We start from the raw sequence: 13,848 nt of genomic DNA on the forward strand, positions 1-13,848 counted from the left end.
CCTGGGCCTTTCTCTCCACTTGGCCAAAGTAAACCTCAGCAGTGAAGCTATAGTTGAGTCCAGGGGAACTGCCTATTTTTTTGTTTTATATAACTGGGCATAAGAACAGGCCCTGGCCACCTGGTCTCCTCCCACCAGGCAACAGGCATTAATAGGAGGACATCAGCCACTGCCTTTCCACATACATTTGTCACCTCATTTGTCACCTCATTCAAGCAAGGAAGTAGCTCTTCCACCCAAGCTCCAGAACGGAGACCCTTTCCAGGACCATCTCTGAACTTCACTACACCTAGCAAGCTTTTCACTAGCAAAACCACCCCCCTCCTTCTTTAGGAGTCCCCAGTATATGAAATAGGAGATTGAGGTTTGAAGTGTTGCAACCTGCTGTTCTGATTAGGCTGCAGGAAAACACATCAAGAAGATAAATCTACTCAACATGCACCCTGGCAAGGTTTTATGAGCCTCACATTGCTCTCAATAAAAGTGAGACAAGTTCACATTTAACATCATGCACTGACAAGAACAACCTGTTGCACACAACTGCGAGGACACCTCACCTGCCACAGCAGAAGACAACCTCCCATCTCAGTGGTGGGATCCCAGGTACCGCAATCAACAGCAGTTCCTCCCTGCCGCCGTGGGAGTTTGAGGTGGGCAGTTACGGATTCAGACATCAGAAAGCAGCTTTTACAAGCATCTGTTTAAAGTCAGATTTCAAGCTACCTTTTGTGAGAGATACAACCCAGGAGGCAAAAAAAAAAAAAAAAGGAAGATGCCTCTCAGGTTCAGCACAGCACTTTTGTTTGCTGAAGAAACTCCATGTTTTAAGTATGAGTGTGAAGACTTTAAGAATCAGAGAGGATCTCTACAGCCTGCTTTTAGGAGATTTTTTTTTTCAAAAGTCTACTGTAATTCCATAATTTGATTTATATTACTTTCCTGTCATTTCTGGCTAGGTGCATTTCAAACACATGACACTACATCAGCTTCCACCTTACTCCTTCCAATACAAACGTGGCAATTAAAACAGAAAAATTAGTCAACTATGCAGTATTTCACCTTAAATAAAACAGCTCAAAAAAAAAAAAAATCATACACCACTTAATCCATACTTGACAGCCAGGGAAGAAATACTGTTTGTGGCTCAGCTGCATGCTTAAACAGGGTTTGAAACGCATTTTTAGACCTTGATGGAAGCCTGTCCTTGTCAACAAGCCCCACAATCCATATTAATGCTCAGCATTGTGCTTTTATCCCCTGTTTTATCAGAGCTCATCTGCTGATCAATGAGAAGCCCAATGGAATAGCACTTTGGATTTCAGTGTCAACACAGCAGTACCACGGTAATGATTGAAAATATTTACATATTGCCTCATTGATCGTGGGGTGTTCTTTTCCAACCATCTGGCTACTGGGCACTAACTTTTTTTTTAAAAAAAAAGAAAGAAAGAAAGAAAGTAAAAGAAAAGGGAGGGGGGTTAATAGTTGTAAAGCAGGTCACTTGAACATCTTTACAGCTAACATCCAGCATTCCTCCTGGATGGGGCTCTCCTGTTATTTTTAGCCCAGGACATAAGGGATGACATTAATCAATTTCATTGCAGCTCAAGGAAGGAAAATAACAGCAATAATGACAATTTTCTTAGCAAGGACAAAACAAGCAGCGGTAACACCTGCTCCAGGCTTACCAGAATGACGTGCCAACTCAACTACAAGGCCTCGTTTTTAACGTGACTCAAGGATGTCACCATTTTGACAGCAGATGAGTCAAATGGAAATATGTCACTCATATTCTGCACTCCCTGCCAGCCTCGATATAAAGAGCAGGGTTTGCGAGGGCTGGTTTTGCCACCGCCAGATGGAATACCTTATGCCAGCGGCAACGCAAAGCCCCGGGCTCTGCGGCGCCCGGCTGTGTTTACGCTGCCTTTAGTGACTGCTCAAGCTACCCCAGCCGGGCGCTCGGGGCAGCTGCGGCCACGCTGCCGGGACGGACGCAGCTTGGACGAGCCCTGGGCTGCGCCTCCTTCAGAGGCATTTCCCTGCCCAGGAGGTGCCACAGCTTACACTCATAATTTAGGAGTCTGTCCTGTTGACCCTTATTAGAGGAGTTTAAAGCCTTCAGGGAATTCGCTTTACAACTGATCCTAAAGGCAAATTCTAGCAAGATTTACATTACAGTTTTAATCACATTAGAAAGTAGTCCTACTGGCTGAAACGTCTGCTAGAAATACTCCTCCTACTACCCAGCTCTACAGCAGGAGAGCACTGTTCAAGCAGTTACCTCCATGCTGTATGTCGTAATAGACAGCTACCAAGTTTACACTCACAATATGAAATTGGAATCTCCTACCAAAGAAAAAAAATAATCTTACTGAGGTTCACACACACAAAACCAAGAAGAAAACCCAGTAAGTTATCTAAACTGTGCAGGGAAGACTGACATCTACAAATTCACTGCAGGAAACCTCTGCAGAGCATTCGTAGGAATAGTAAGAATGCAATTCTCAGAAACAGCTGTAAAACTGACACTGTGGATCTCCAAGGTTATTTTTTGGTGACTCCAAACCTGTTTATAATCAGAAGGTGGCTCTCCTAGCTGCTGGTGCTGGAGACTTGAGTTAGAAAGAAGGAGGGATCAAGTTATACCCTGCCTGTAAAGCATCAGGAACAAAAGCAGTCTCTCAATACAGTTTAGCTAATGATTTTGGTAACGATGCCCAAGATAAAAACATTCTCATCTTGTTTCTCACTTCTACTTTGCTAACAAGGAGTAAAATACAACTTTTGTCAACAAAAGGACATACAGGATAAGTAAGAGAAGCTGGGAGCGCTTTAACATGTCTACCTTTAATAATGCAGATGCTCCATTAGGCAATGAAATCTCCTCTTTAGCTCGTTTTCTGCTGGGGCTGTCTTACCAAGAAGAACAGGAGAAGGCTTTCCCCTATATCCTCTCTGCCTAACCAGCCCATAAGTTTTTACAGCTAGGATGCACCAAATCTGGCCTGTGTCCTGATAAGGTCCACCAAAGACCAGGCATAGAAGGCAAAGCACCTACAAAACTGAGTGAGCAGTTTTCCTTACAGATTTGCATGAACAACTACTGCTGTTAGAAGTCAGTTTATAAGACACTAATTCTAAAGAAGAAGTTTTACTAGCAATATTTTTCTTGATGCTGAGTTCCCAATACTACCATTGGTCTGAGCAGATGGTCAAGCAGAGGCATCAGAACGCACATGCTCTGCAGGCAAGTCAAACCATCTCTTGCTCTTCTAAACGAAATGATAGATTAAAACTGAGAAGCCACAGCAACACATACAAGCTGTACTAAAAAGGTTAAGACTTCAAGTAGGCTTGCCCAAATATGCACTTTCCTCTGACAGCAAGTGTATTAGATAGATGTGACTTATTAAGAAAAAACTATTTATAGGAATCAAATGTAAGCAACAGACAGTATTAAAAATTATTCTGTAGTCCCAAAACAGACAAAGGACACATTGTGTCCACGCTAAATGCATTTTTGAGGATATTCACTGAAAGACATTTACCATCTGTAGAAGTTAAATTTTTCAACGTCTTACAATCTAGACACAGGTTTAGACAGAGCCTGCTTGAACAATGTTTAAAAACAAGCAAGAGAAGGAAAACAAATGAGCTGTTTGCTATTCTCATGTTCACCTGCTGGCTTTGGTGGACCTACACAACAGGCAGGATTGGAGGCCTGAAAGCACCATGCCAGATGTGCCAAAAGCAGCAACCCACCTGGAATCACGGTCTCTTACAAGACTAACCACACACGCTAGCACAGCCCAGGAGGCTGGGTTTGGACAGAAAGTCAGAAGAAAACTGGAGGCAGAAAGCTCTGGTTCTTCTACTGTCTTCTCCTGACTTGCAATCTGCAACATTTCCTCTGTCTGCTACCGGTTTCCCCTTGCATAGAACAGAAATGATCTTCCACCTTTGCTTGTGGAGAGCATTGAGCATCAGCCACGGAGAGTGCTGGAGTCAAGACGAGGATGACAGGGGCAAAAAAGCAAACACGAGACCTTTTCTCCCTTCCCCTTCTGTTCTCTCTCACAAGCTATCCCCGAGTTATTTACATACGCGTATCCTGAACTCCCCCTCCACTTTCACAGTTTGCAGCCAACTCTGCATTCTGCGGGAGATAACGCGTGTTCAGCTTGCAGCATGTTTAGGCTAGAACACCCTCTGAACGTAATGCCAGGTCAAGCAGCCCACAGAGGGAAGCGCTTCCAGCTGCAGAGACTGACGAGGGAATAATAAAAAGAAATATGAGGCTCCATCTCTCCATTACCCAGAGAAAAAAAATCAACCTACTCAGTGAAGGAGACAACTAAACAGCTTGGGAACGCCTACAATTGGTTCTCAACCTCAGATCCAGCAAAGAGATGTAAATATTTAGATTTCAATTTCTTCTGATCTGATAAATATAAAATGTCTATTTCCTTCTTTAAAAAAAGAAAAGGGGAAAAAAAGGAGAGAGAAGAGTAGCTTTAGAGTAGGTAAACCACCCACACAGAGAAAAATAATTCTTCAGTGTTTCTACCTCTAGGAGGTTACCTAAATTACAGTATCAATTTTAAAATAAATTACAATCACAAGTGCATTTATATCCATTGTACTGTCTTCTGACATATACAAAACAATTATGTCACATGTCCACATCCCCAAAAATACATTTATAAAATTGTTTCTTTGTTCATTCCAAATATCTAACAACTGATGGTGGCAGAGCATTACATTTTACCTCTTAGGAGATGTCCAGAGCCCTGCAGGGTTCCCCATGATGGTCTAACCCTCCAACTCCAGCTCAAATCATCTAAAAAATGTCCCAGCATGATCCACTAAGTCCTGAATGAGATTCCTTATGACTAACCAGCCCAAGACATGCAGCAGAAACTGAACTACAGTTTACCACGGCTGTACTATAAAAGCCTGAAACCCTTCAATCCACCTTTTAAAGCACTTAATGCAATTAAGGCCTTACCACACATCCGAAGTTAACAGTCGTGCAAATATCAAACTTCCTTGGAATTGGATATAACAAAGCCTGGCCACCGAGACGCCAAGATACGGCGGAGCGCTCCACATGCTGATGTTATGACACATTTCCACCTCCCAAGTCGGTTATCGCACTGCTAACGAGAAACACCTTTCAAGGTCATCGCTCCACGGGTTAAGTCAGCTAATTTGCTTGAACCAGTGTCCCGAAGCTAAGCGATAGTTATGTAAGCACCGGCAGTCCAAACAAATCGCACTCGACTTCCCTATCCATTACACAGCCCGCAGCCACGACATGAATTACGAGCGTTCAGCTGTTCATTCACGGTTATCTTTCCTAAGTTCTCCTGGTGGAACAGCAATGGTCAGAGGCCCCTTTCCAGCCAGGTAAAACCTGCTGCATTTCCAGACTGTTCAGATATTCCCCCACCCCACACTAGACGACATGACCTGATAAAGAGAAAATAAAAATCCAAGTAGAAACGCCACTGCGTGGTCTCCAACAGGAAACAGAGCTGCTTAAACAAACAAAAAGGATTAGCAGTGAACTGTTTTTCTTCACCACATTGAAGGAGTCTCTCCAGGCTACCTAAGCTCAACGTGTTTCCTGCAGAGGGGAGTTTTAAGCTTCCTGCTTATAATGTCACAGCACTCACTGAGCACAGACATCCAAACGTGGCCAAGCCCAGATTATGGATCTGGGCAGACTCCACATTACTGAAGGACTCTCAGACTTTTCCCTTTGTGAAAAATCTTGAGGTCCACACGGACTCAAATTTCTGGATGTTGTAGCTCTTCTGCTCTGCCCAAGCAAGACTTTCTGGAGGTTGTTTAGAAGCCAGAAGAAAAAGCCAATCTGGAGTCCTCAAGCACCAGCCAAGAAAGGAGAAGCTGAAGAAAGAGAAGGTTTTGCTGCAAGGGGTTACGAGAAGACCCAACTGCTGTTCAGGTTGCCCATGTTCCCGCTCAGGCAGCTATGCTCTGCCCAGCCCATTTCTTAATCAGTGGAAGTATTTACTTTCCGTTCCTGCCCTCCGGCATCGACACTGCAGAGCCGGGCAGCTGGTACGAGCTGTCGCATGAAGCGGCAGCGAGGCGGCCGCAGGAGCAACGGCCCTGGCACACTCGTTTCTGAACTCAAGAGCCCTCTGCAAGGTCCAGCAGCTCAGCTGCAGCTTTGCAAACCATTCATCATCCTGGGCTGTGGCAGCCAGCCATCACACAAGTTAATCGCAATTACACAGCATCTTCTGTCCCCATCCCTTGCCTGTGGAAGGGCGCGTCAGGCGACGCAGCAAGAGGCACTAAACTTCACCTCCGGGATAGTCTTGCATTAGAAAGCCTTCTCCCTGCAGGGATCTCTTCAGATGTTCCCAGGTTCTCAAGAACAGGTTTTACCTTACACTTGATAGATTTCTTCCTGCTCTTTCATGGTAATTCCCATAGCTCCTTGCACCACCCATGTTCAGTAACCATTTATCTCCACTTCCACAGGTAACCTCCTATTTCTTCTCCCCCCTGGAGTCTGACCCTGGCTAAAACATACCCAGGAGGGTTGCAAGCTGCTGAGAAAAGCTTTGTCTCTAGACACCGGCATCTCTCAGGAGATCCCCCAGGATTCCCCCAGCCATCTTTAAGAAAGAGACATTTCCCCTTCCCCCCCCAATCTGCAAGACACCTTGCCTACAGGAAATACAGAAGTACGACTTCAGGATCTGAGTTAGCCCAATGCTGATTTGTTTTGTTATTCTAGTGCTATTAAGAACATCTAAATATCATTCACCATGCTCCTTCGCTTAAAGTTTCATAGGATTCTTGGCTTTGGACACTATAACTGGAAGAGTCAGATTCCCTTTCAGCTCGTGGATGAGTTCACACAGACGTTCTCCTGCCCCAGTACAATGCCACAGCATTTGGATTTCTTCCAATACCCAGGAAACCAAGTTAAAAATAAAAATGTTTTATTTATTTCCCCCTCCTCTACATTAATTACTCTACTCCCATTCATATTGGAAACTATAGAACGTTTTTGTTTATAAGATGCTTTCAGGCTCAGAATTAAATTTAGACATCGCTTACTCATTTGAAGATACACAGAAATATTAATTGCATCATACCCTATATGAGCGAGCTTTAAAATTAAACTAGATGAAATCTTCACAATTTAGAGAAATTAGCTACTAAGAAAAGTGCGTTTTTCTCAGATTACTTTTCCACCCTAAGAAAATAAAAAAAAAGGAAAGGAAGGAGTTGTTTGTTCCTTCCCCTCAATCCAAATCATGCGTGTCCCTCATGCAGCCAGGCGGCCAGTACAGCCACCGGACAACAGAATTTACGGACGGAGGAAATTAATGCTGCTTGGACTAATCGCAGGTTCCTTCTTAAAATGAGTTTGCTCAAAGAAAGGGATGCTCTATTTTACCAACTCGCAGAAGCAGTAACAGATTCTGAATAAAAAGAAACTACTTATTTAAATTAACCCCACGCGCTTCCAGCTGCAACTTTAAACAGCAAAAAAAGAGTCAGGACAGGTCTTCCCAAACTGGTTGCTGTCAAGTAAAATGACAAGTTAGACACAACTCCCACGTGCCAGATGGTAAATCACAATAAACGCTCTGGCTGGTAGATGCACAACAAGCAACAAACGTGCTGCAATACACCGTCAGGAGCAACCCCAAATCGGAGAGGACTGTTTAGCAGAAATTCTCTCCAGAGGAAAGATCCTTGCTAAATCCACCGTGACTAAAAGTCATCTATCCAGGCCTCCTTACGCTCCCCACCACCTCATGTGAGGATGAGGAACAAGCAAGGATTTTTGCAGTTATGTCAGGCTAAGGGCCACTGTCAGCAAGAAGAGTCTCCGAGCGCACTATTTAGACATCACTTATGTCCCTTTTTGCCAAGTTACTTAAAAATTATTGTTAAAGGATACCAGGGAATTGTTTACTCAAAGCATTGCTGTTTCCTGAACACAGAGGGGAGGAAAAAGTTTTAAGAAGATAAACAGCTGCTACTGTATACTGTTTAAATGGTAACAAAAGCATCTAAGGGCTATAAAGGGAATAGTAAGGGAATTAAAAAGCATTTTTATGCATGAAGATGGCTTAACATCCGTACATTCATTAAAGTGGCATCAACCATGCTCCTAATTAAAAGTTAGTGACAGAAACTTAAATATGATTAATGAAAACTAACAGCCCACCAGAAGTCCGCTCTATCAAAACGAGGAACTCGCGCGACGAGCCGCGTTTCCAGCGCCGACGCCTCGGCCGCTCCCTCGTCTCCCTCCCCGCCGCGGGGCTCCCGCCGCGCTCCGCACGCGCCGCGGGGACCGCAGAGCGGCGCGCTGCGCCGAGCCCGCGGCCGCTCCTCCGCCCGGCGCTCCTCGTGCCTCTCGAGGAGGCGTTTCGGCGGTCAGGCAACCCGGCGCCGAGCCGCGAGCCGGTCAGAATAACCGGCTCTACAGCAAGGCGCGGGGGCACGAATCCGCCGAAGGCCAGGAGCGACCGTCCTGCGGCCGGCAGCCGCCAAGTCGACAGCCGGGGGGGGAAGGAGAAAAGGAAAAAGCACCTCGCTGGGAAGCCGGCGCTGAGGGCTGTAACGCAGTCCGTCTTCTTGCGTTACTCGGGAGCACAACAGAGTTGTGACAAAAATAAACTACGCGATAAAAATACAGCACAAGTGAGAAGCTTGGGCACGGAAGGGGAGCGAAGACAAGGAGACCGACAAACCACGGCTCCTTCAACGTGAGGTCAAACCACCCCGCGTGCCCCGACGCCTGCCGAAGGTTCACGTCACCAGCGCCCCGTCGAGCTCCTCGTGCGCACGGGGCCGAGCCCGGGCCCGCCGGCACCCGCCGCTCCACAGCGGGATCCGGGCGCCGAGACGGGCTCAGCAGCCCCACAGCCCCCGGGGGAGCCGGGCGCGTCCCTCACCCGCCCGGGGCGCGGAGGGCGGCCGCGTCCCCTTCCCTCCCGAGGGCCAAACCTCCTCCTCACCCTCCTCCTCCGAGCGGAGACGCGGTCGCAGGCCCGAGCCGCTCGCCCAGCGGCTCCCCGACGGCGGAGGGGGCTCTCTCGGCCCGAGAGCTCGCTGCGTTCTCTCTCCCGCCCTGCGCTCAGGGCTAACCGGAGGCGTTTCTTCCGTCCGGAGCGCCGCTCTCGCCGCGCCGGGGCTCGCCCGGGCCAGCCGCAGGTCGCCCCTCCGCCGCCGGCCTCCTGCGTCCCCACGGGGACCGAACCCGCGTCCCGGCCGGCCCGGGAAAGCGGCGGCTCCGGAGGGCGGACGAGCAGGCCGCGGCGCAGACGAAGCGCGTCGCCCGCCCGCCCGGAGCTCGCCCGGCTCGAAGCCCCGTCGCCCGCTGCCACGCGCCGACGCTCGGGCCGTCACCCGGGGCCGAGGAGAAAGGCGGTTTCCACGACCCGCCGGCACGGGGGATGGAGAAGGAATAAGTCAATAAATAATAATTAAACAAACGCAAACGGCACGCGCGCCAACGGTCACGCACCCACGGGCTACCCCGTGTTTTTCGCGCGGTAACGGGAAGCCGAGCGCAGCACGGCCAGGGCTGCGCTGCCCGAGCCGCCACGGCGACGCGACGCGCCGACATTTCCCCCCCTCCCCGTCACGGACGCGGCTGCGGCTGCGGGGGAAACTTTCCCCGGTGAAGCCGCGCCCCCCCCCCCCCAGCCCGGCCGCGCCGGCGGCTCCGCGCCCGCGGGGGCCGCTCCGTGCCGCGCCGCGCCCGCCACGGGCAGGTGCCCTCGCCCCGGCCCCGGCCCCGGCCCCGGCCCCGGCCACGCACCGGCTGCTCCCGCCGCCGCCGCCGCTCCCGCCGCCGCCTACAAGGCGCTGCCCGCCGACGTGCCGCCGCTCCGCGGGCATAATCCGCGGCCGGGCCAGGCCGAGGCGGCGGCGGCTCCTCGCCCGCGGCGCGGCTCGGCGCGGCTCTGCTCGGCGCGGCGGCAGGCGAGGGGCCCGGCGCCGCGCTGCCCGCCGGCGGCCGCCCCGGCAGCTTTATCGCCCGCCCGCGCCGTGCCCAGCGCCGCCGCGGCAGCCGCCGCTTCCTTCCCGCGCCGGCCGGCGCCTGGCGCGCCCCGGCCGCGCCGCCTGCCGGCCGCGCCGCGCAGCGCCGCGCAGCGCCGCGGGGGGGGGCGGGCCGGGGCGGGGGGCAGCGGCCGCCGGGCCGGGCCGGGCCGGGCCGCGGAGGCGCCGGCGCCTGCAGGGCCCGGAGACGGGGACGCAACCACCGTCCCGCGCCGAGAAAGCACAGGCGGCGGCAGCTGCTGCTCTGGGAGCCCTTATTTGTCCCCAGGGTGATTGAGCTGCGTTAAACAATTTTAAAGGCGCCTTTTTATTTTTTTTTTTGGGGGGGGGGGGGGGAACATTGTCCAAAGTGCAGAGCAACTGCGGTCACGTTTTGCAGAGCAAACGCTCCTTTCGCGTGGCCCAGTTTCTCGAGGCTCCGGTCTGATTTTCGGAAGCGCTGGGCGTTCAGGCCTCCCACCGATTTAACCTGGAACTGCAGCTTTGCCGCCCCTCCGGAGAACCGGGCCGGCGGCACCGCACCGAGCAGGTCACCCAGGGCAGCCCTGGAGATTTTTCTACTACGGAACTTTACTAAAAACACCGGTCACAGTTTTTTTCCTGTGTTGTAACAGAAAGAGCTGAATGCTCCAGCAGCTGGAGGAGGCTTTTGATTAAAAAATAAGTTCTGACTCACAAGTCAGTTTTCTGGACATAATAATAAAAAAGTATTTGAATAGAAATAGCAGCAAAGAGTTTGGTGGAGATAAAGAGAAGCTGTAAGGTGAATCTGTTCAGCTATCTCATCGCCTTTCCTACTTGCTGCTTATGTCTTTTTTTTTTTTTTTTTTTTTTTTTTTTTTTTTTTTTGCTTTTGCTATAGCGCTGATTAAAGAAAGCAAGGCCATTAAGACATCTGGACCTATGTTACGTTATCTGATGATGGAGTCCTTGGAACAATACTTGAAAACGTTAAATCGTACCTGGTAGTAATTCACAATGGTGGGAAAACCTCTTTACCAAATCGGAGAGCTGCCCTCGGGAGCCAAGATTGTTTTTTTCCCTCAACCCATTGTGAATACACATTACAAGTAAGAATATAAGAACGCCCTGAAAACTGAATGTGTATTGGTGCAGCCTGGAAGCACGTTCTGCTCTGTAATCCTAAAGTGCAGACCTGCCTGGGTGAATGCCTGGAAAAGGAGTAACATCCCTGCCTTCTCCCCAACTCTGATCTTGCCCTGGAAGCGCCCCCAGGGCAGAGGTGGCCGCACAGGACACGGAGGCTGGGGGGGCAGGACAGCTCTTCTCCAAGGATCTCAGCACACAGCACTCGCATTTTAGAATCCGACCTTCACCAGCCTCCTTTCTGACAGCTGTTCTGGCCCTTCCGCTGCAAAATAATCACATCACTGGTGGCTAAACATCTTGAACAAGGACAGAATTTGAAACACACAATATGATTAAAACCTACATTATTGCTGATGTAATGTCCCAGAACCTATTATTGTTCTTGGGCAGAAGGAAGGAATCGAATTAAATGTTTATTTAATATTAAAATACAAACTAAAATATTGATGTTGGACAGTAATTCAGCAGTGTGCCAACTAGCAAATATGCATTATTCACCAAGAAAAATACTTATCTGCATGAGCACAGCTTGGGTTTGGTTTTTAAGTGTACGCTCATAACTGCAATGGGAACATTGATAAGGCACTAAAACCAAGCTAACATACTTTGAGAGTAATTTTGGTTAAATAGTTACAGTCTTGGAGCGTCAACTGGAGTTGAGGAGCTCACTGGGAGACAGGATGGCTGCCGTCCATCTCAGGAATCCTGGTACTTGATGTACCAAGACAGCTCTCCCTTCAACTGTTGGGAAACACCAAATAATTTAGAGCAACATTTTAGTAACATAGCCAGTGGCAACCAAACTAGCAAAGCACATACCAATATGCAGCCAGCCAGACATAATGGAAGTATCACTCCTAGTTAATAAATATGTAAAAGAAAAGCACTTCTTTCTAATCAAAGTCCTCTGAAATTGCTGAAGCAGAAGCACAACGCACGAAAATTGCAAAAGGGCAATTTTCCCTAAGGCCACGGTGAAACGGCGCTCAGCCGCCTCTCACTCCCACACCAGCTGCAGCACACCTCCTGGAGCGTGGCATGAAGCACAGGGCTCTGCCAGGTATTATTTTCCAAGAGTCGCTCATTGGACTGCTTTTACTGTGAGCCCATCTCCTCTGCGTACTTGCGAAGGAGATAATTGGAAAAATTTATCAAAGCAAAAACAGAAAAATTAAGCTGTGCATTTACGATAGTAAAATGATTCCCCAAGGGGAAGTGTGGCTAGGGGCAGGGGGGATTTACTTTCTGAAGAGTGATTATAAAGATAATTATTTTATAATTACTCTAAATGGAATTTTAAAAAGACAAACAACAAATGAAAGCAATAGAGAAAAGACCGAGAGAATCAGAGGGGAGGGAAAGTTTTCCTATTTAGGACTTAGGTAAAAAGCCTCTGCTGCAGGACAGGACAGGTAAAAAGCAACATCCCTTCCTTCCCTGCTGCCAGTCTTCCATTTTTCAATATCATGGAGCAAAAGAGCAACATCTTCCCCAAATGCCAAAGGGTTATTTTCAAGTCAGAGATGCTGAATATGTGCCACATGGTTGGTAAACTGGGGCTGTTGGAACTGAGATCCTGAAGGAAAACAAAATAATGGAACAGAACAGCATTTTTAGTTAATTAATGTATTTTAAGACATTTGCCCTTGAATTCATTTGGCTCTATTCTAGTCTCACAGTACAGGGAAAAAACGCAATTTTGTAAAAAAGACAACATTTATTTTCTTCAGTCCAATGATACGTTTATACAGAAAGTTACTTAAATAGCATCCAGTTTGCAGATAGGTATTTAAAGTGTCACAATGAAAAATATCCATGTTGCATGGTTTACATTAAAATGATTTTAGCATATACTGGTAGTCATCTTTAACACACGATTCATGTTGTCTTCTGCATAATAGAAAAGTTCAAAATTTCCTATTAACTATTATTTACAACATACCTTAGATGTTACAAAATGGTGAGGAAAATCAAGTGCAAAAGGATAACACGATCATTTCATTTTCTGAAAACAAGCTGCCTTTTAGTTGCTTATTGTTATTATAAATTGAATATCACTATTTAAAAATAATACTCTTAAAAAATATTAAAATACAGGATAAACAGATCCATTCCTCAAGTGTAACAAAAATATGTTTAAAATATAGGTGGCTGTTTGAGGTACAAAATATTGCTGCGTGTAAAGGGTAACATGGTTGTAAAACTACTATTCAGGGTTTATAAAAATACAAAACAATTTGCATTTACTGAGTGCATAATTATACATTAGTGCAAACAAAAGCATATTTAAATTCAAGAGAGAATTCTCAAAGATTAGCAGAGGTACGTAAAACATGAAATCTTTTCAGAGTCATGCGTATTGATCCCAAATCTCTATTAATCCGTTCCAAGCGATCTTCCAGGGCTTCCTAATGGAAATAATTGAGGGGGAGGGGAAGAGGAGGGAAAAAAAGGGGAGGAAAAAAAAGAAAAGATACTTAATCACATATACTAAAACACAATCACTTCTATTTTCAACCAGCACCCTTTCCGATATATTATTAGCATTCCACTAGCACTCATAAAACAGAGCCAGTCCTACAGGCTTGTCTTATTATTTTTATGTATGTGTGTGTATTCATGTTTTTTGATTACCCTCTCTACCTGCATTGAAAGTGGGCACAGAGT

The 13,848-nt window shown here is 47.7% G+C and overlaps 2 protein-coding genes across 16 annotated transcripts in view; both read right to left on the bottom strand.

Moving 5' to 3' along the window:
- Positions 1-9,938, bottom strand: part of PITPNM2 (phosphatidylinositol transfer protein membrane associated 2) — a 124,123-nt gene extending 114,185 nt beyond the window's left edge. For all 8 annotated transcript variants that reach the window (XM_062589677.1, XM_062589683.1, XM_062589682.1 and 5 more), the window contains exon 1: positions 9,830-9,938. The gene's annotated coding sequence lies outside the window, so the exon portion shown is untranslated. The remainder of the gene's footprint in view (positions 1-9,829) is intronic.
- A 3,357-nt stretch (positions 9,939-13,295) lies between these two features.
- The window catches only part of MPHOSPH9 (M-phase phosphoprotein 9), a 32,096-nt gene continuing 31,543 nt past the window's right edge, over positions 13,296-13,848 (bottom strand). For all 8 annotated transcript variants that reach the window (XM_062589902.1, XM_062589901.1, XM_062589904.1 and 5 more), the window contains one exon: positions 13,296-13,589. In XM_062589902.1, coding sequence (XP_062445886.1) covers positions 13,488-13,589 — 102 coding nt within the window. In that variant the 3' untranslated portion in view covers positions 13,296-13,487. The remainder of the gene's footprint in view (positions 13,590-13,848) is intronic.

This window comes from Rhea pennata, chromosome 17 (genome assembly GCF_028389875.1).
Source record: "Rhea pennata isolate bPtePen1 chromosome 17, bPtePen1.pri, whole genome shotgun sequence".
NCBI classification, from domain to species: Eukaryota; Metazoa; Chordata; class Aves; order Rheiformes; family Rheidae; genus Rhea; species Rhea pennata.